The 21,041-nt window shown below is 53.2% G+C and overlaps 1 protein-coding gene across 7 annotated transcripts in view; it reads right to left on the reverse strand.

The window, feature by feature from the left end:
- Positions 1-21,041, reverse strand: part of MTCL2 (microtubule crosslinking factor 2) — an 86,737-nt gene that overhangs the window by 13,730 nt on the left and 51,966 nt on the right. For 3 of the 7 annotated variants that reach the window (XR_011530813.1, XM_070588318.1, XM_070588317.1), the window contains exons 10-14: positions 20,267-20,434; positions 18,439-18,690; positions 17,056-17,127; positions 15,741-15,811; positions 12,992-14,336 (exon numbers count right to left, since the gene is read on the reverse strand). Coding sequence is in view for 6 of the 7 variants with exons in the window: in XM_070588318.1 (XP_070444419.1) it covers positions 12,992-14,336; positions 15,741-15,811; positions 17,056-17,127; positions 18,439-18,690; positions 20,267-20,434 (1,908 nt within the window). In the remaining variant the exon portion in view is untranslated. Of the gene's footprint in view, positions 1-2,152; positions 10,280-10,989; positions 12,708-12,991; positions 14,337-15,740; positions 15,812-17,055; positions 17,128-18,438; positions 18,691-20,266; positions 20,435-21,041 lie in introns of those variants that run through there. The other 4 variants (XM_070588319.1, XM_070588320.1, XM_070588322.1 and 1 more) reach the window with 3 other exon arrangements.

Raw genomic sequence — 21,041 nt, forward strand, 5'->3', positions numbered from 1 at the left:
TCTTGGCAAAATTCTCTTAATTTTAAGCCCCAGCTGAAGACTCATCTCTCTTAGAGCCTTCTCTGAGGCCCCAGGCTGAAAACCAGGTGCCCCTTCTGTGCTCCCAGGAGCCTAACCTGTGCGTTCCACTATCTCTTGCTGGCCTGAGAGCTCCCAGAGAGCAGGCTGCTTCCTCCGTATCCAGCATGATGCCATCAAAATGTCCCCTTGCAATGTACGGTCCTTTCAGATCTGAAACCTCCAAATGTTGAATTAGGAGCAGTCCACAAATTCTGAAAGAGGGGTGGAGGAGCAGCAGCTGGAATGTGACTGTAGGCATCCTTCCATCCTTCTGGTGGTAGGCAGAAATCTGCCTTCCTGAAATTTTCACCCTGTGGTTCCAGCCTGTTGGCTCCAACAGTCATCTGAAAGCAGAGATTTGCTCTTGGTTGTCTGCATATCACTTTCTGGGGCTCAGCAATACCTAGTTCTTTCTATGCCCACCCCTCTCCTTCAACTCCTCACTGGTCAATGTCCCAAGAACGGAACATTGTTCCCAGCCAGGGCTGGCCATCCTACGGTACAGTGAGAATACTGCTTCATGAAACCCAGACCCAATACTTCCTCTATGTCCTTTCCCTGTTTTCAATTCTTCCATGGTTCCCTACCATTCACAGGATGAGGATATTCCTTCCTTTGTAAGGCACTGTGTGATCTGACCCAGCCTCTTCTTTCATCACTCCCCACTCCAATGACATCAAACTTCTTTCAGTTCCTCAGTTCTGCTCTGCTTTCTTTCTACTAGGCTTTCATACATGCTGTTCCCTCTTTCTGGAACCATCTCCCCTCAGTCTCCTGCCAACAACCTACCACCATCCCCTTCATCTTGTCAACATCTCAGCCTTAGGTGCCAGTTCGGTTGTCCCTTCCTCTGTGAAGCCTTGCCTGATTCCTCTTGGCTTCCTGAGCACCCTGAGCTCCCCTCTGCCATTGACATTTGCTCTCCTGTCTTCCAAGCTCATCTATTATATCCTCAATGCCTAGCACAGCCTGGCTGTTGTTAGGCCCTCAAAAAAAAGAGGAGACTGTAGACTTTTCATGTGGTAGCCAGCTTCCAAGATGGCCCCCAATGATCTCTGCTTCCTGGTGTTCCTCTCTTGTGTAGTCTTCTCCCAGAGTGAACAGAGATGGTCTGTATAACCAACAAGATATTGCAGAAATGATGGTGTGTGATTTTCAAGGCTTAGCCATAAAAGACATTGTGACTTCTATCCTGCTTTCTCATAGATCACTTGTTCTGGGGGAAGCCAGCTGCCATGTTGTGAGGATACTCAAGCAGCCCCAGGGCGAGGTCCACATCAGTTTCAACTGATGCCTCCTGCCAACACTGACTTGCCAGGCAGATGAGTGAGTCACCTTGCAAATGGGTCTTCCAGCCCCAGTCAAACCTTCACATGATTGCAGCCTGATTGACACTTAACTGCAACCTCCTGAGACCATGAGTCAGAACTACCCAGCTCCCAAATTCCTGACCCACAGCATCTGTGGTATAACAAATGTTTCGGGATAGTTAATTATACTGTATAAGATAATTAACCCATGTCAAAAATGTCCAGGGGCCGGCCTGGTGGCACAGCACTTAAGTGCACACATTCCGCTTCGGCGGCCCGGGGTTCCCTGGTTTGGATCCTGGGTGCGGACATGGCACTGCTTGGCAAGCCATGCTGTTGTAGGCGTCCCACATATAAAGTAGAGGAAGATGGGCACGGATGTTAGCTCAGGGCCAGGCTTCCTCAGCAAAAAGAGGAGGATTGGTAGCAGATGTTAGCTCAGGGCTAATCTTCCTAATAAAAAAAAAAAAAAAAGTCCTTTTTTTCATGATAAAATTAAGTTTAAAGTCTTTTGTAGAAAGGCTCAGTTCCATTTTTGAGTCCTCTGCATTTCTTTCTCAGTGGTCATCTCACACTTCATGGGAGACTCTGGGGTGTCAGCAGTCAGCAGCCAGGAACACCTGTTGGCTCCTCTCAAGTGGCCCCAAACCAGCAAACTGGCTGTGGCATTCCCAGGGCTCCCTCCTTCCCAGGCAACTGGGGGTGGGTTAGAGTCAGGTGTCAAATCTGTCGGTGCCCCACCCACCCTGCAAGAGAAATCAAAAGGAGGCCAAGTCCATGGAAACTGTTCATATGACATACTTTATTTCCAATCTACAACCATTAAAAACCCTTTGTAAGTTTACACTGTACAGATATTCTCATGTCTGAAATCAGACACGGGGGGAGGGAGAGCTGGCGGATCGGACCACGGTTGTCCTAGCACCCAGTCCATCCTGGGAAGGAGCCTTTTGAAGACAGGAGTGGAGAGGAGAGAACAGTGGACAGGAGAGGCAGACAGTTTGGCCCAAGGATGCCCTTGGTCCCTTCCCCCCACAAGGCCTTTCCCTGGGGGTCCCCTAGGGCCCACAACTGCAGGACCTGGACCAGGAAATCAGGCTGGGCAAGAAGGGGGCTTCACAGTATTGGTGGGGGTTGAGGGGGCCCAGAGGAGGAGGAGGGACAGCTTCCGGCTCTCTCCCCAGCCACTGGGGGTTGGAGCTGTTTTTTGGCACTGTCTACTGGACGTGAAAGAAGGCGGAGCAGGAGCTAGGAATTCAGGAGTCTTTCCTTGAGGAGGAGTTAGGTTTCTTGTCATTTGAAGAGAGGCCATGAGCCTGTGGTGAGGTTCCCAAGAGGTAATGGTCAGGGGCTTTTGTCTCCTGCCCCCCTGGACTCCCCCCTCACTCCCCCTCCCGCCCCCCCACCTGGCTGGTACGACCCTACACAGCTTTTTGTAAAACCCAGACAAGTGGGAGAGGTGAGCAGAGCTGGAACCAAGCCAGGGGCAGGGAAAGGAAAAATGCACGCCTTCTCCCTGCCCTCCAGCTTCCAGGTGAGGAGGACATAGTTTTGTTTTGTTTTTGGGGGGCGAGAGAGTTACCAATCTCTCAGGAGTCCAGATGAGGTTGGTGTTTCCCACCTGTTCCTGGTCTGGGCCAGCCTCTGTCCCTCCCCAGGCCACACTGATCGAGAGTCTAGATCAGCAGCTGGCAAACCACTGTGTCTATCAGAATCACCCGGAGGGCTTGTTAAACCCCAGCTTGTTCCAGATGTTCTAATCTGGTAGGTCTCGGGTGGGGCTGATACTTTGCATTTCTGTCAAGTTCCCAGGTGATGCTCCTGCTGCTTTGAGAACCTCCAGGCATCTCATCCTCAGCAGCCTGGTGCCCCAAGGCAGTGCCAGGGAGCTGGGCCACCGCTGGCAAGGCCCAGCTTTAGAGTCACCAAAATGTCTGAGGAGCTGCCAAGAATAGTCTTGTGGGGAGCCCCCCTGTGCGGAGAAGTAAACTAAGGCACAGAGATCAGTAGCAGAGCTGAGAGAGGAGCCAGCGTACCAGGGCCCAGTGGATAGAGGATGGTGATGGAGGGCCCCGAAACACGAGGGGTACTCTGGGTCCCTAGGGATCATCCCGGTCCTCATCATAAAATCAGAAAACCAGTCAAACTCAGACAAGTTCAGAGATCTACCCAGACCTGGGCCAGGGCTCCAGACTCCCAGCTGAGGTTCCTCCTCATGGGAGCAGCCTGAATGGTGTCAGAACAGAGTGTGACTAGGTGACCAGGCCCCAACTACCTCGGCCTTCAAGGACGCTTAGAAGAAACCAAAGCTCCTTTCCTTGGGGTCTGGGGTCCAGAGGGCTGGGGAAGGGCAGGACGGGAGAGGAGCAGGGCTGATGGGATTGACAAGGGAGGGTCTAAGGAGGATGAGCAAGGAGTGGGGAGGAGCCCCGGGCAGGGGACTCAGGCCCATTATTATGTCCCCAGTCCCCTTTGGTTCTTGGCTCTGTGGACTTTGCAAACTGCAAACCCTGTTGGGAGGGGTAAGCGGTAGAGCCAGGATGAGCTGTTGCAGAGGCCGTGAGGCCCAGGGGAGAGTGGAGAGGATGGTGGGATGTCAGATGGACAGACAGATGGACGGACGACCAAGGAGTGAGAGAAAAGAACCCAAGCCAGGCTGCATCTGCTTTGCAAACAAGACCATGCAGGACTGGGCAGGGTAGAGGAGTCCAAAAAGGGGGATCCAAGCCCCCCCAACATACATACTCCCAGTGGAAGGTGCTGGGGTCCTGCCGGGAGGCTGTGGACAGAGAGGACAATGTGGCTCCCTGGTGGGACTGGGGGATGTCTTTCTGGGCTGGAGGGTTGCTGGGGCAGAGCCCAGTGAGAAAGGCTGGCATAACTGATGCCGCCTGAGGCTTTGGGGAAAGGTGCCCCCTTTGGGGTGAGAAAACACAAAATAAGTAAAACCGAACCTAGGAATACAACCAGATCTGAAAGCAAACATGGGGAGTTGAGAGACCACAGAGACGGGAGGATGGGAATGTGAGCCTGAGGGGACGGGCAAATCCATGGGAGGGGAGCCAAGCTGGGGAGGCCGCTCTGGGAGGGCTGAGGGGTGGGTGCTACGAATAAGCCTGGGGCCCAGAAGAGGAAAACCTGGCCGTGGGCCAGGGCCACTCAGTTTGCTAGTGAGAACTAGCTGGAGCAGAGGAGGGAGGAGGAGTGGAAGCTTGCTGAGGAAGATGATAAAAGAGAGGATGGGGTTCAACCAAGATCACAGAATGGCAGGCTGGTGCCTCATTCACCACTGCGGATACAGAACCTGCTGGGAGTCTGGAAACCTGGGTTCTGGTCCTGCCTCTGCCTCTAGTTTGCTGTGTGACCTTGGGTGAGCCACTCCCTTCTCTGGGCCTGATTCCTCATCTAAAAAAGTGAGGGGGTTCGACACAAAAGGACAAATATTGTATGATTCTACTTGTATGAAATACCTAGAGTAGGCAAATTCATAGAAACAGAAAGTAGAAGAGAGGTTACCAGGGGCTGGGGGGGAGGATGGGGAGGTATTGTTTAGTGGGTACAGAGTTTCAGTTTGGGGTGATGAAAAAGTTCTGGAAATGGACAGTGTTGATGGTCGCACAACATTGTGAATGAACTTAAAGCCACTTAAATGGCTAAAACAGTAAGTTTTATGTTATGTATATTATGCCACAATTAAAAATAAGTGAGAGAGTTGGTCCAGATTATTTTGTGGTTCCCTTTCTATTCTCTAAGACTAGGGCCAGGGTGCTGGGGGGCTGGCCTGGGACCAGTGAGTGTGATCAGACCACTCGACATCTGTGAGGAAGCTTATGCTTTTCCAGCTAGACTCACAGGCACAGTATTGTATTTGGTCCTCACCACAGCCATGTGAGGTGGAAGGACATTCTCCCACTTACAGCTGGGGAAATTGAGGCATACACTAGCCACATGATCTGGGGACAAGGTCATTCAAGTTGGTGGCAGTTTATTATTACTTTATAAATAGTGACCTGGAAACATCCTTGCATTTTAGGTTCACCTCAGGTTTACACTGCAACTGGCCTAGTGGCCTTTGAAGAAAGGATACATGCTGTAAATTAGTAGCAGAGGAGTTTGTCTCCTGGGGTAAATATGCTTGCTTCCCATGACTAGATGACGAAACTTACGAAACCTGATGTGTTTCTCTTTTTACCATGGCTGCCAGGAAACTCAAGAGTAAAATTTAACTGCAGGATTTGGAGAATTACATCAGATAGATGGGGGAACGATACTTCTTCCTGCTTTCTTTCTTTTTTCCATTGTCTTATTAAACCTTATGACTAAGATTCTAAATCGCCTCTGATGCTTTTTGGAAATTCTCAGGGTAATTAAACCAAATCAGAGCTGAATTGAAGACCAAGCCCCCTAATTCCTAGCTCAGTGCTCTTTTAAGATACAGCATCGTTGGGGCTGGCCCCGTGGCCGAGTGGTTAAGTTCGTGCGCTCTGCTGCAGGCAGCCCAGTGTTTTGTTGGTTCAAATCCTGGGCGCGGACATGGCACTGCTCATCAAACCACGCTGAGGCAGCGTCCCACATGCCACAACTAGAAGGACCCACAACAAAGAATATACAACTATGTACTGGGGGGCTTTGGGGAGAAAAAGGAAAGAAAATAAAATCTTAAAAAAAAAAAAAAAGACACAGCATCGTGGTGATTGATTAAAAGAAAGATGGCCTAACGGTCAGGGCTGTGAACCTAAATGGTGTGGTCACTGGTGCCCAGGATCTCCCTGGAAGTTTGTTAGATATGCAGATTCCTGGCCCAGGAGGCTGAGGTGGGGCCCAGGAAGCTGCATTCTGGACATGTCCTCTGAGGATGCTGATACAGGGGGTCCCTAGACCACCTCCGGGACACACAGGTACCAGTGATTTGGAGTGGACTGTTTTCACGTATGGGTTGGGCAGTGGCATATTCTGGGTGTCCTGCACCTGCACAAAGCCCCCAGTGGGGCAGTAGGTTTACACAGCAAGCAGGACAGAGTTGGGCTGGAGGATCCAGTGGACCCAGGTTCTAGTCTAAACTTGATGACTTTCCAGTTAGGTGACTCTGGGATGAGTCCTGCACCCCAGCTTCCTCATCTGCAAAATGGGAGCACTAACCCCTGTCCTGCCATGGTTGCCTCCCAGAGCTGTCCCTTAGAGGTCTGAAGGGGCTGTAGGGTGGGGAAGCAATTTCTAAATAATAAAGTGTTCTGGGCAGGGGGTTGTTATTAATGGAAAGATAGTGGGAGCTTGAGGGGCTGCTGAGACTGGGGCGACATTCTGGATGGGAGGAGAGAAGGAGGAAGGGTCTGGAAGTTGGGTGGGCAAGAGGAGAATAGGCTGGATGATGAAACCATGAAGGGTTCGTGGGGGCGCGCATGATGGAGTCATGTTGGCAATCAGGGTGTAAGAGGGTCAAGTCTCTGGGCCCTCAACTTTGTCACCCGGGAAAGCAGCTGGTAGAGGAGCATCCTTGGGGAGACCAAGAGGTGGGGCCCATTCTAAGCTCATGTTGGAGGGGATTTTAAATTGTCAGCCGTCGGTGGGAAAGAACTGAGAGGAAAGAAGTGCCAGGGAGACAGGGAATTAGATTCTGATGTCTTGCGCGTGCAGGGTCTAGGAGCCTCTACTGCGCCAAAGTGGTTTGAATTTCATTTCAAATATAGACGTCATTGCCCCCAGGAGGGTCTAATTTGGCTCTGGGAAGAGGTCTGATACCAGAAACTTGAGGCTGCTGAGTTTAGGGTCAACTGTGTCAACTGGTCCCCATTTCCCCCCAACCAACTGGTAGCAACACCATGGACCCAAGTCTGGCAGTCTGTAGGGGATTAGGACCCCAGGGTTCCTTGGGACTTTGATTGAAGAGAGTGGAGATGGGGAAAAAGGAGAAGGATAAAGGAGGAGGAAGGTGCTAGGAGTAACAGGGTGCAGTGATAGTAGGAAGGGGAAGAAAGGGAGGAAGGGCAGTGTTTCTGTGGGTCAGGCAGTTTTCTGCTTTGGGAATGTTACCAAGACTTAAAAGGCATTGGAAGAAACAAACCAACTTAGAAATTACATTCCAAAAGAGTAGAGAGTTTTTACAAACGAACCCCCCCACCCCAAAAAAAGAAAATACAACAAGTTACTAATTAAAAAGCTAAAAATCAAACCAAACCAATATTTACATGTAACATTTTCAACCCCATCAAGCCCCATGTCCAGAGGCTTCTGTAGGAACAGTGATGAGTGACCTTGCACAGTGACATGCAGGAAGTGGAAACTGGGACTTTGAAAACCAAGATCTGGAGCCTCTGACACCGGCTGGGGGTCAGGTGCTGAGACAACGCGGATGGCAAGGACAATCTTGAACGAGGACGATGGTAAGGCTGAGCGGTCCGGAGGCCGCGGGGTTCAGGTCTCATGAGGATTTCTCCCCAGGGCTGGGAGCACAGCCTCTCTGGCCCTCTGCAGCTCGGGGAGGTGGCAGAAGGCCTCTGGTGGCTTGTGGCCTGGTGTGAATCCCCTCACCTGGAGATAATCTGGGAGGGGCCCTGACCTCTTGGGTGAGAGCAGTGGCATCTCAGAGACCCCATCGGCCTGCCTGCTCTGCCCCCACAGGTCACTATGGCATGAGGAAGTGGCTGGTGGACTGACATGACGCTGATGGTCTGCCAATAGAGAGTGGAGATGAAAGACTTTGGATAACTGGTCCAGGTGACCCTGAATGGGCAGGACTGGGAGCTGGCATGTGGGAGTGCAGAGGGATCTCCTGAGTCCTGGCGGCAAACTAGCAAAGCTGCTGGCTTTTGGTCTTCCTGATGGGGAATTCCACAGACAAGCTGCTTCATCCTGGTGTTTCCACTATGGGCCCCCAGCCAGTTACAGGAGGCCCACACGTGTGCATGTGCGCGGGCATGTTCACTGGCAACAAGGGGGAGGCCAGAGGAGGCCTCCTTGCCACACTGCAGTGAGCCACGTCACAGTCTGTTGATGGCTGGGGCAGCTCCCATGGGACGTGGGGAAGGGTGGGCAGCAGAGTTGGGGTTGGGAGAAGAGCCGCGAGAGGCCATAAGGCTAAGAAGAGGCTGGTGAAAAGGCTGGCAGGCTGGTGAGAACGGAGGCAGGCTGGCAGACACTCTCAGATCCATGTGCAAAGCTGCAATAAACAACATTCTCGAAGTTCGGTCCTGTTTTCCTGCGAGTTCTCACGTGGGGAACTTGGAGGGATCTCCATGCTCTCGATAGAGCCTTAGTAATCCATGTTTGACTCATTAAAAAAAGGTGTGAGAGGGAGGGAGGAAAATGAGAAGGGAGATGGAGAATGTTGGGGAAGTGGTGACGTCGGTCCAGCCCTCCGCCCTGTCAGCGAGCACTTACAGACTGACCACCGGGGCTGGGCGAGTACCAGGTGCTGACTGAAAAGCAGTGTTGAGGCCAGCTGGTCAGCGGTGTCGGGGGAGCATGCTGCAGGGCTCCAGCTCTGCTGGGGAGCCCTCCAGACCTGACCAGGAGACCAGAGCTTGGCTGCTGAGCTGCCTCATCCACATGGGGGACCCCATGCCTGTCCATCGTGTTAGAAGGCTTGCATTGTCCCAATGGCAAGAATACTTGTCTCAACTTCCAATAAATTACCTTAGGGACTTTGGGGTAAATTAAATTAATAAAATAAAGTAAAACCACCTTAAATAGTTATAGTAAGAAAAATTCAAATAAACAACCTAGGCAAGAAATGTGTTCCCAGGCCCCAGTCTACCACTGTGTCCAGGGCACGGGCCTCTTAGAGTGCTCCTTGGCCTGGCCTGGCCAACTGGGAGTCTCTTCTTGGTAATATCTTTGCCCTCCACCAGCTGCTGGATGTAAACACAGTGGAGATGTGGTGCCCTTCCAGGCTGCCGGGAAAGCAGCCCCAGCGATCAAGTCCGTAAGCATTTAGGCATTTGTGTACCACGTCTTAAGACTGACTACCTATTTCTGTCCTCAAGGAGTCTCCTAGGAAGGCTGGGGCCCCCTGATCACATTGGTAAGGGAGGCAGTTCCAGTGAACCCCCCACCAACCCTGAGCCCCACACATTCCCACTTCGTCTTCCAGTCTTTGCTACATCCAGGCTCTGGGCAGGGAGATCCAGGGCTCCAGGATTCCAAGCAGACACTTGGCCCTGGCTACGGCCCCATCATACTCCCTAGAGTCAGAGTAATCCAGAGCGAGTGGCTGGGAGGAGGAGTAGGCGGAGGGAAGGAAGGGTTGGGGATGGTGCCCAGCCCGGCTCCACCAAGAACCCTAAACGGAGCCTAGAGCAAAGCCTGTTCTTCTCCTCGGTGTTTCCTCCCCATGAAGGGGGATGTGGTGGGCAGGGAACATCTCCGTGAGCCCGTTCCCGGAGGGGTGCCGCCAGAAGTGCATCCTTTCCTTGGCCCTTGGAGAAGTGGGTGCAGGCAGAACCAGGCAAGGCTCCCCCTCAGGACCCAGGGATTGGCTCCCAGTGGATCTCTCTGTAGATGCTTGCAAAGCCCAGTTTTGGTCTTTCTCCCGCTCACAGCCTTCCCCTGGGAAGTCGGAGAGCACCACCCAGCGGTCAGCAGGAGACTCGCTTTACCTGGATGGGAAAGCTGTTCTCTGGCAGTGGTGCAGCTGCTGTCTCCCAGGGCGAGATGATGCTGAGGGCCCGGGCTCCTCGCCTTGTCTGCTCTCCTCTCCACTGGTTCCCTTCGGCTATCCAGGGACTGGGCTGGTTGAGGCGGGGAGCTCGGCTGCTCTGTCACTCGCTGGGGGGGGCTGCCCTCTCCTCCCCACCCCAGCCGGACTCTGAAGGGTGCAGCCTACACTTGGAAGGAGAGTGGCGGATGGCAGAGCGGGATGGCCGGGCAAAACAGGAGGTGAGAGACTGTGTGCTACAGTCACAAACAGCATCCTAGGAGGAGGGAGGGAGGACGTCAGGAGGAGCCAGAGGCACTGACCACCCAGAGGTTGGGTGGCCAGCCAGGCAAGGAATTTGGACTCAGCCATGCCCAGGGACCACTTCCCAGGGGCTGTAGCCCCTCTTTGGACCAATTTTTTAAAATTGTTTTTCTCCCATTAGAGCAGTAATGGATGTTCACAAATAATGCCCCAGAATGTAATAAATTCTGGAATATACAGAGAAGAAAGCAGACATTATGTATGGTCTTACATATCAAAGATAAATTCTCAACACACCACACACACTTATATTTACCAAAATGACCTCATCTCCTATAGCCTATGTTGCAAGTGCAAAACATGAACACTTTTCTGTCACTATGTATGTCTAGATCTTGTTCTTTTTAATAGCTGTATATTATTCCACTGAACAGAAATACCTTATTTCTCCAATTCATTTTTGATGTGTATTTAAGTAGTTTCTAATTTTTTACTATTACCAACACACAGGGATAATGTTTAAAAGTGCTGCTGAAGAACTAGAATGCTTGGTTCAAATCCCAGCCCTGCCTCTTACCAGCTGTGTGACCTTGGATAAGTTACTTAACCTCCCTGAGCCTTGATTTCCTCCTCTCTTAAGATGAGGGATGTGTTACCCTTCTCAAAGTTGTTGTGAGGGTCAAATCAGATATGGTATGTAAAGCATTTAGCATAGCACCTATTAAGTACTCAATAAGTATTAGCAATTTTTATTAATAATGCAATACATTTCTTTACACAAGTATGTTTTCCCACCTCTGTGAATATTTCCATAGGCTACATTCCTAGGAGAACTACTGGTTAATGGGTAGCATGGACATTTTAAATACTGAAAAATATTTGGGTCAACTTAAAAACCAACATTCAAAATACTGCCAGATTTCTACCTTTGTTTCTTGATGTAGGTGTGGTTACATGGGTATAATGATTAATCTTATGTGTCAACTTGACTGGGCCACAGGGTGCCGAGATATTTGATCAAACATCCTAGGTGCTTCTGTGAGGATGCTTCTGGATGAGATTAACATTTGAATTGGTAGCCTGAGCAAAGCAGGTTGTCCTCCCCAGTGTGGGTGGGCCTCCTCCAATCAGTTGAAGGCCTGAATAGACAAAAAGGCTGACTCTTCCTGAAACAAAGAATTCTTCCTGCCTGATGGCCTTCAAGCTGGGACACTGGCTTTTTTCCTGCCTTCAGACTGAAACATTGGCTCTTCCTGAGTCTCAAGCCTGCCAACCTTTGGACTGGAACTACACCATCAGCTGTCCTGGGTCTCCAGCTTGCCAATTACAGATCTCGGGACTTGTCAGCCTCCACAATCACATAAGCCAATCCCATATATATATATATAGGTTCCTATTGGTTCTGTTTCTCTGGAGAATCCTAACACAATGGGTGTGTTCAGTTTGTGAGAATTCAGTGAGCCATATTCACACCCTACGAGGGGCTGCAGAAATTGGACAAACTCTTTTGAAAAAAAATTTGGCAACATTTTTCAAATACCTTTAAAGGTTTATACTCTTTTATCCTATAATCCCATTTCTGCAACTCAAACCTAAGGAAATAATCTGAAATGTGGAAAAATGTTTTTGCACGGAGATGTTCACAACAGCACTGTTTATAATAGGGAAAAACTAGAGACCACCTAAATGTACAATGACATACAACTGGGTCAATCAAAGCCCTGCCACCTCTCTGTGTCCCCACCCACAGCCCTCACTGAGTGCACCACAGACCACGTGATCCTGGCCATAGCTGACTGGACCAAGGGGGTACACTGGACTCAAGCTGGACCAATCAGAGTCACCTTCTTCCAGAAATGTGGAACTGGGGCAGAGGGGTTTGAGTCAGTCTCTCTTAGGTGCTTGAACTGGAAGATGTTAAAAAACCAGAGCTGGGACAGCCCACCTGAACCATAAGCAAATGCAACAGAGAGAGAGGAAGGAAGAGAACATCACAGAAAATGAATCTCAGGAGAGAAGAGCAAGACAGAGAGAGAAGCTGCTGAGGCCTTCGGGTCCCTGCCCTTGGGTTCCATGAGATACTCTGCTATTCCCCTTTCTGCGAAGCTAACTTATAAGCATTCTTTTACTAACGTGCAAGTAATCCCTAACCAAATCAGGAATAGATATCAGGAGTGGGGTGTGCAGCAAAAGATTCTGAGAGAAAATGGGAGCATTTCGGATTGAGTCTTGGTGGCATCGGGGCAGGGGTGTGGTGGTAAATGTTTAATAACCAGTTTTCCAGGAGAAAGGGGAGAAGCCCTGATTTGTAGCATTTGCCCATTTTCGGGATGTAAATCCTCCCACTGTGGCCAATCTCAAGGTCCCAACACGACGTCAGTGAACACAGAGATGCACACGATTGGCGCTCACAAAGCAAACGAGCCGGCTCCAGGACACCCCTGGGTGGCAGGAAAGAAGTGAGAACACCCTGTCACTGGAGGGGATGCTGGCAATCTCTGGTGTGTGGTAGCAAAGCAGCTAGGTAAGCCATGCTTACTAGTCTCTTGGTAATCAGACTATGGTCTGTTGTTCCAGGTCTGGGGCCTTCCAACCCCCATCCCAGACTAGCACAAGAACTTTTTGAAACACACGATCATATTCCCTGAGTGTGAAAACCAAAAGAGCTTGTACTTTATAAGCCAACGCCAGCTCCCAAGGAAAAGGGCAGACCCCACACACCTACCTCGTTGGGAAGGACCGTGGCTCCGTCTCCATCCCGGGGGACACCATCCTTCCCCACCTGGGGGAGCACGGAGAGTCTAGCCTCCTCGCTGCTGCCTGACTTGGCTGCCTTCTTGTTCAGGACCCTGGCCATGCCCTCTGGCTGATGGTAGCTGGCCGGGGACACAGGTTCCGGCTTCTTGGTGCTCTCCTCCCCTGCTGTCGAGGTAGGGCTTGGTGCCCGGCCACACACATTGCGGAAGAACTCCTGCACAATGCCGTACTTTGGAGGCTCGGGCTTGGCCCGGGCCTCGGACATGCCCAGTTTCCAGACGGACTCAGTGCTCCCCGAGTGCTCCACCACACTGAAGAGGCTGGACAGCCCGTCATTGATGTTCCTCAGTACGGGGCTGTCCCGCGTGGTGGTGGAGCGGGCCCAGGCCGAGCCGTTCTGCTTGCCCTGGTGCAGGTTCCACAGGCTGCGGTCCTTGGCGCTGTCCAGCTTGGACACGGACCGCCTCTGGAGCTTTGGCGAGCCATACTTGGGCGAGCAGCACGGGCGCTCGATGCGTGAGTGCACCTTGTCCAGGGAGGAGGAGATCTGCTTGCTGCGCACAGACACAAGCGAGGAGCTGCGGGGCGACCAGCTCTTACTGTGGAGGCTGCTGCGGGGCGGGTCAGTTTGCAGGCCCACGCTGACCGTGCGGATGGTCTGTGTGCCCACACTGGCCAGGCCCACTGTCTGGCTGGACGTGCTCTTCACTTTTCTCTCCAGCGAGCCCGAGCGCATGGCCTGGCGCACACAGTTGGTGATCTCCTTCATGTCGTCGCTCATGTTGCCTGACATCTCAAAGTCATGCAGGGCCGCTGGGAAGCCAGGCCCGGACGCCGAAGGGCTGGCCCCTGAGCCCCCGTCCAGGCGCTGCCGTGAGAAGTTGCAGAGCCACCGGCTGTAGGAGCTCTCGGCCAGCCCATCAGCCTCAGCTGACTCTTTGGGCTTGGCTGTGGTGAAGAGGAAGCCAGGCTCGATGATGATCTTACCCTCCCTGTCATGGACCACGGGCACGCCCAGGCGCCGGGCCACCGGCGGGCTGTAGTAGACACGGATGCCCGTCTTGTCGGGAGCTGTGTAGCTGCGCTGCATCTGCCTCCCCGCGGGGTCCTGGCAGGCCAGGGCACCCAGGTGGCTGCAGTCCCGTGGTGAGAGCTGTTCCTGGGCATCCTTCTCTGGGTCCACTGGCTGGGTGCCCACAAAAGCAAAGGCAGGGTTGTTGGGCAGCTTCTTGCCCCGGGCACCTTCGCTGGCAAGGTAGGGAGAACAGTCAAGCAAACTTTCAAACTCAGACATGGAGGAAACAGATTTGGTCCTAGGAAGAGCGGAGGAGGAAGAGTGGCGTTAATGGAAGATAGCATACACCCAAGCAGGCACTGGGGCCTTCCTCCCGGTCTGTGGGCTGCGGGAAGGCTGGGACCATGACCGTCTTGCTCACCTTGTGGAAGATGCTGTCAGTGCCCTGCCCCACATCCCCTCTGCGCTCACACCTACACACCCAGCATCGCACGCTCTGAGCACCTGCCATTCTCCACCTGAGGGCTTTTTTTCTGACTGCAGGAGCACACCTGGCCTCCACACAGAGGAAGCTAGAAATATCACTGAGTTTATGCCTAGACACGGCCCTTGACAAACAATGGGTGGGATTTGGGGGCTTGGTACCCAGCCTCCCCTTCCTTGGGCAGGAGAAGTCTGCATTGCATGTTGCACTCTGCTCTCAAGAGTTCCTCAGTGAAACTGAGCTCCAGTAGTCCACACATAACTTGGTTGATCTATAGATATAACCTGAACTTTTATTGGCTGCCTGGCCTCCCTTCTTTGCTTTCCCTTTACTGCCAGGTGTTTCCTGAAACCCCCTCCCAGATAAACCACTTGTACTCAGATTCTTGTCTCAGGGTTTGTTTTTGGGGGAACCCAAACTAAGACGCCAGTAATCCCTGACACTGACCTGGCCCACGTGTTGCCTGCTGACCGAAAGTGCACAGCATATGTAAGTGCATCTGACATGGCAGACCATTCGGTCCTCCCATAACTCTAGCAGGAAGCTCCTGTTATCCCACTAGGTGCAGATGGGAAGTATTGCCTGAGGCCGCAGAGCTAGAAACAGCAGAGCCGGAATTCAAACCCACACTCTGACTCCACAGCCCGTTCTCCTTCCCCGGGGTCCGCCTGGCTTCTGGCTGCTCTCATGGCCCCACAGGGTGCTGCTGCCCTCAGTCCTTTCATGGGTTTCCTAATGGTGGGGACGTGGTCCTGACAGCCCTGGAGGTCTCCTTGGCCACAGCATGGGGCTGAGCCCTAAGGATGCTGCTCACTAATCCCAGGAATGGATGTCCAGCTCGAGTTCCTAACTCCAGGGACAGGAAGAAAGAACCCCAAAAGGAGCTAAAGAGTTTCTTTCCCAGCCAGGATATGCAGGAGCCCCATTTCCCATGCCCAGAATCAAACAAACAAAAAATCGCAGGCTGGAATTCCCATTGCCCCAAGCTTCCCGGCTCCTAGGTGGCTTGGGTTCTATGGAAACCATATCTCAGTGATCTCTGAACTCTGCTGGGGTGCTCAGGTGGGCACGTGGGGCACCGGAGAGAAGAGAGGCAGAGGGGCGGGGCGGGCCTGCAGGGCGGAGCAGGGGCTGGAGGGCGGAGCAGGGCAGGGGCTGTGGAGAGGGGCAGGAGAGGGGCTCAGGGCTGAGAAGGCAGGGAGGAGAGGATGCCAGCACCTCTTTAAGCTGGTTCCCCCAAGCTCAGCTTCAGAAACAGCCTCCTTGTCGTGGATCTTCTCACTGCGTGTCTGTCAAGGAAAAGAGACAGGGTTAGTTCTGGCCACCAGCACACTGAGGTAAGGTGAGAGGAGTTAGTGTGGGAGCTGCCCAAATCCCTACCCCTGAGTCTCCTTCTGTAGAGCGGCAACGATGTCAGCGCCCATCTAGAACGCACGTTGGTCAGTGTCTAGCTACAGTGCATCTAACCCCCTCTCCGTGTGATCCAGGCTTGGCCAATGGGAGCTCCGAGAGAGAACCCCAAGGAGAGAGCCCCTTTAGAACTTACTCTGAATGTGGTGGCAGCAACAAAGCACCCGTGGTGGCTGCTGTTCAGCTGACAGTGACTCAGGTCCCTGCTCTGCGCTTGTCTCACCCTGGTTCCAGAGCACGACCCCTGGGACCCACACCAGTCATCTGAACCTGCAGCACCAGCCCCCTTGTGCCCCTAATAAAATCCTCTCCTGGGGCTGGCCCAGTGGCGCAGCAGTTATGTCCCCGGGCTCAGCTTCCACCGCCCACGGTTCCCTGGTTAGGATCCCGGGCGCAGAGCTATGCCCAGCTTGTCAAGCCATGCTGTGGCAGGCGTCCCACATATAAAATAGAGGAAGATGAGCACAGATATTAGCTCAGGGCCAATCTTCCTAAAAAAAAAAAAAAAAGAATCCTCTCCTGCCTCATTTTTCCAGAATCAGCTTTTGTTGATTGCAACCAAATCTCCTAACACACCACTTCCTCAGGCTGTCATGGGGATCACCTGAGACCATGCAAAGGTCCCGCGTGTTCACTGTTTAGTTACTCAGCATGTTGCTATATGGACAATGCACCTGAGGCTTAGGAGCAAACTTCACCTAATTGATCTCCACAACCAGGGCTGGGCTAAGGCAGAGAATGTGACCCTCATTTACCACTGAGGCAACTGCGGCCCAAAGAGGGAGAGTGATTTGCCCAAGGTCACACAGCTATTTAGAGGCCCTCCTTTTCAGAAAGGCTACAACTGGAACCAAGAGAGGGCAAGGGGCCTGGCCAAGAATACACAGAGAGACACCAGCCTTTCTCCCAGGCATGGAAGGATGGCGCTGACAGAGGGCCCTCCACAAGTCCCAAACCACAGGTGGAACCAAGGGGTAGAAACCCTTGGGTTGAGGAGCCCAAGGTGCGAGGGTATGACCTGTGGGTGGGGGTTAGCATGCTCCCTGTCACATCCCCCGCAAGTGAGGGACTTTCAGTGTAGCTGGGAGCCAAGAGCACACGGGCAGCCTGCCACCCCACTCACCTCTTTCCAGCTACTGTCCTGCTTCTCCAGGTCCGAGTGCTTCAGGACCCAGGGGTCAGCAGCCTTCTGCAGCTGGGCAAGGGTAAAGAGGGCGGGTGAGTGGCGGGCAAGGCTGGTGAGCAGGGCCCCGCTCTGTGCAGGGCCACTCCCCCCGCTCCGCTCTGCAGCCAAGGGGACCCAGATCCTTCCCCGCGGGCAGCAGCTCTGAGCCACCACCAAGGTGGATTTGGAAAATGACCATGAAAGCAGCTCCTCCAGACATCCTTACAGACATCATTCTATCACAGTCACAGTTATCGCTGTGTGAACGCACGCTGCAGTTCCTGAAACGGCTAGATCCGCTAAGCAGCACCTGAATCACATCGAGGGGTGTCTCCACACTCAGAAAGCTCACCAGCCGTTCAACTGCATGAGACCCGCCTCTACGCTCTGTCGTGAACAAGCCCTCTACGACAGAGGCACGAACATTACGATTCAATTAATGATGTAAAAAATCTCTGGGAATATAAATTTAAATAGCAAGAAAGGGAGGAAGTGGATTGGAGCATGCTTTTGCAATATTTGGGTCCTATATAAAAAAGAAGTCCTGATCTATATAATTAAAATAAAAAGTAAAACTGGGGCCAGCCCAGTGGCACAGTGGTTAAGTGCACATGTTCCGCTTCGGCGGCCCAGGGTTGGCTGGTTCGGATCCCGGGAGCGGACATGGCACCGCTTGGCACGCCATGCTGTGGTAGATGTCCCACATATAAAGTAAGGAAGATGAGCACGAATGTTAGCTCATGGCCAGTCTTCCTCAGCAAAAGGAGGAGGATTGGCAGCAGATGTTAGCTCAGGGCTAATCTTCCTTAAAAAAAAAAAAGTAAAACAAAGGAAAAAGTCGATATAAAGAGTGGTACATAGTGGCCTGGTAAGTGGCAGCTGGGTGCATGTCGTAAACTGTCGTGAGGTGCAACAGTCAATGATTGTTTTTCCTATCCCCCCTCTTTTGGTCTGAGGACTCCAATTTTCCCATGGGGAACCACCCTTGGTTCTTCTGTTTTGGTTCCCGGGTTTTGGTAGGTGCTAGGGGTAGGCACATGACTCACACCTGGCCAATCAGAGCCTTGTTGGAAGGAAAAGGAAAAATGCCATTGTAATTGCTAAGCTGTAAGGATATGAGCACAAAACTAACAGTGGCCATATTTGAGGACAGCTTGCTTAAGAATAAAGCACAGAGGAAAGCAGCCTGAGAGACTGGCAAAGAGATAGACCCAGTCCCTAATGCATTCTCTGAGCACCTAGATCCAGCTATACCTGAAAGATACCCTACCCCTGAACATTTCCTACAGTGACCCCCCCCCCTTTGTGGCTCAAGCCAATTTAGGCTGGGACAGGCCTCACCTGGCTCAGGCGGTTCTGCAGCTCCTTCACCTGCTGCTCCACCTGCTGCTTCTCACCCTGCAGCCGCTCCACCAGCTGCAGCTTCTCCTGGCTCCAGTTGCGCTCGCTGATCTGCAGCTGCCGCGTCAGCTCCATGACAGCGCTGTAGGACTCAGCCAGGAGGTGCTGCTGCTCCTCACGCTCCCTCTGCAGGGCTGCCTTCCAGTCGGGGCCCGCCCGCTCCCCAGCCCCCTTCCCAGCCTTCAGCTCCACCTGCAGAAGGAAAAGCAAACTGGGTGGCTGGCGCCAGGAGGCCCTTCCTCCATCCTTCCTTCTCAGGCACCAGCAGGGGACAGGGGGAGAGAGCTCTCCTGGGAGGAGCCCTCTCCCAGGAAGACTTCTCTGACCTCCCCAGTCAGAACGAACCCCTCCTCACAAGCAAGGCTCATGTGAAGTTCTTTCTACACACAGAAGGGCTTTTCAGGCATTATCTCAGTATTCTCACGAAAACTCAGCAAGATAACTACCATTTTCACTATCTTACAGGGGAGGAAGAGGTTAAGTTATTTGTCCCAGTTTACATAGCTACGAAACGGCGGAGGTTCCTCATTCTTGCTTCTCAGGAAACTTCTTCAACTCTAAGCAGCGGTACAGTTTACAGTTAGCAGGGGACATGCACACGCGGTCACGGAATGAATGTGTGTAGGAGTCACTCCAGTGTGATGGCTTTCCCGGCCCCAAACGTTGGGGTGGCAGGAGGTAAGCATGCGACCTCAAGAAGGAATGCACCCCACACCCCCAGGCTGCGGTCTGGGATGTTAACCCTCATGGGGCCACTCAGGTTCCCAGTGGGGAGGGGCGCCTGGAACGGCTGGCTGTGGGGGGGCGGCAGGAGCCGTGGACACTGTGAAGTGCGTGGATGGGGCAGGAGCTGTGGGGTCTGCAGGGAGGGTTAGGAAGAAAGAATGGTGGCACTGGGAAGCCGAAGTCTGTGAGCATTGGAAGAAGGTGAGACCACAGTCAGGGAGCTGGGAGGGGCAGAGGTTTGGGGAGCGAAGGTCAGGTCTGTCACTTACCAGCTGGGTGACCTTGGAAAAGAAACTTAACTCCTCTATGCCTGTTCTGTCACCTGTCCAGTAGAGGTCATCAGGGTACCCACGTCCAAGGGGCTGTGATGCCCAGGAAGGAAGCCTGCAGCAGGGGCAGGCTGGAGGAAGCTGGGACCCAGAGTCGTGGCGAGGGGTAGGGGTGGGGTGGTCACAGCATTCTTGTGAGTGGCAGGAAGCCCACCCTCTCACTTTTCAGACCAGAGGGGGGCAGCAACCTGCCTCTAGGCACACAGCAGAGGCCTAATACCCAGGGCTCTTGGTTAAGGCTCCTTTGGTCATGCTGGGTTGCGGGGAGGGGCTCAGATAGCAGGGGGTTAGGGATCCTTAAGAGGAGAGGAGGGAGTGAATGAGGACTGCAGGCAGCGGGAGTCTGCACATGCAGGCAGCGGGAGTCTGCACATGCAGGGGAAGTAGGTCAGCAGGTACAGACAGGAATCTAAGCGTCTGGCCTCACCTGTGGGCCCACGGTGTGGCACAGGTGCCTGTGATGCCCCCGAGCCCCTTTGTCAGGCCCTCACCTTCCTTCCCTGGCCCAGTGACTCCTGGTCCCCACTATTTCTGGTTCCTTGCTGTGTGACTCTAGGCAAGTCTCTTGCTCACTCTGGGCCACAAGTTCAGGTGAATGGGTTCCTATGCTTCCAGAAGCATGGCTTGAGCATCCTGCTCCCAGACCCAACAGCTGATGGCTTGGCTGAGAGGCGAACAAGGGGGGAGATGTCTCTGACAGATGGGAGACTCACCTGGGTGGTATGGCTCTTGAGCTCTGCCCGCTCTGTCTCCCAGGTGGCCTTGGCCTTGGCAAACTGTTGCTGAAGCTCGGTCAGACCACGGCGTTCATCCCGGAGCAGCCAGCATAGCTCCTTCAGCGTCACCTTCATGTCGGCCAGTGTCTTGATGTACTCGTTGGGCTGCAGACGGGGGCAAGGCCTGGGTCAGGAGCTTTAGGAGGCCGGGGAGGGGAGCCCTCACCCAGCATCCTGCCCAGGACTCTGCTAGGCCTCAGGCAAGTCGCACGACCTCTCCGGGGTCATCTCACCCACAAAATGGGCATGACAAGCCCAGGCCTGGCCACCTCCTTTGCTGACATGCGCCCCAGCCTCACATAAACAAAAACCCCCGCGGTGACAGTGATAATTACTCAGCCTCAGTCTGAGCTGGGCCCCGGCTCCTTCAAAGCTCTGCAGGGCCTAGGCCCCGAGTCTGTATCCTTGCCCCAGACCTGCGTCTCTGACCCTCCATGGCAGACGGGAAGTCCAAACTGTGGACCCTCCCTGACCTCCTGAGTCAGTCTCGATTTTCTCTCCGTGGCCCTTGACCTTTCCCACCCATAGCCAAGCTCTCTGTGTGTGACCCTGCGAGCCTGACCCCACTGCTCTCTCTATCCCACGGCTGATTTGAGGGTTCCTGACTCCAGACCACAAGGCTCACGTCCCTCTTCATACGACCCCAGCCTGACGTCCTTACCCTCACTATGCACCTCAAGCTGCAGCCAATCCCAGAATACCTTGCCACACC

The sequence above is a fragment of the Equus przewalskii genome, chromosome 21 (genome assembly GCF_037783145.1).
Source record: "Equus przewalskii isolate Varuska chromosome 21, EquPr2, whole genome shotgun sequence".
NCBI lineage: Eukaryota > Metazoa > Chordata > Mammalia > Perissodactyla > Equidae > Equus > Equus przewalskii.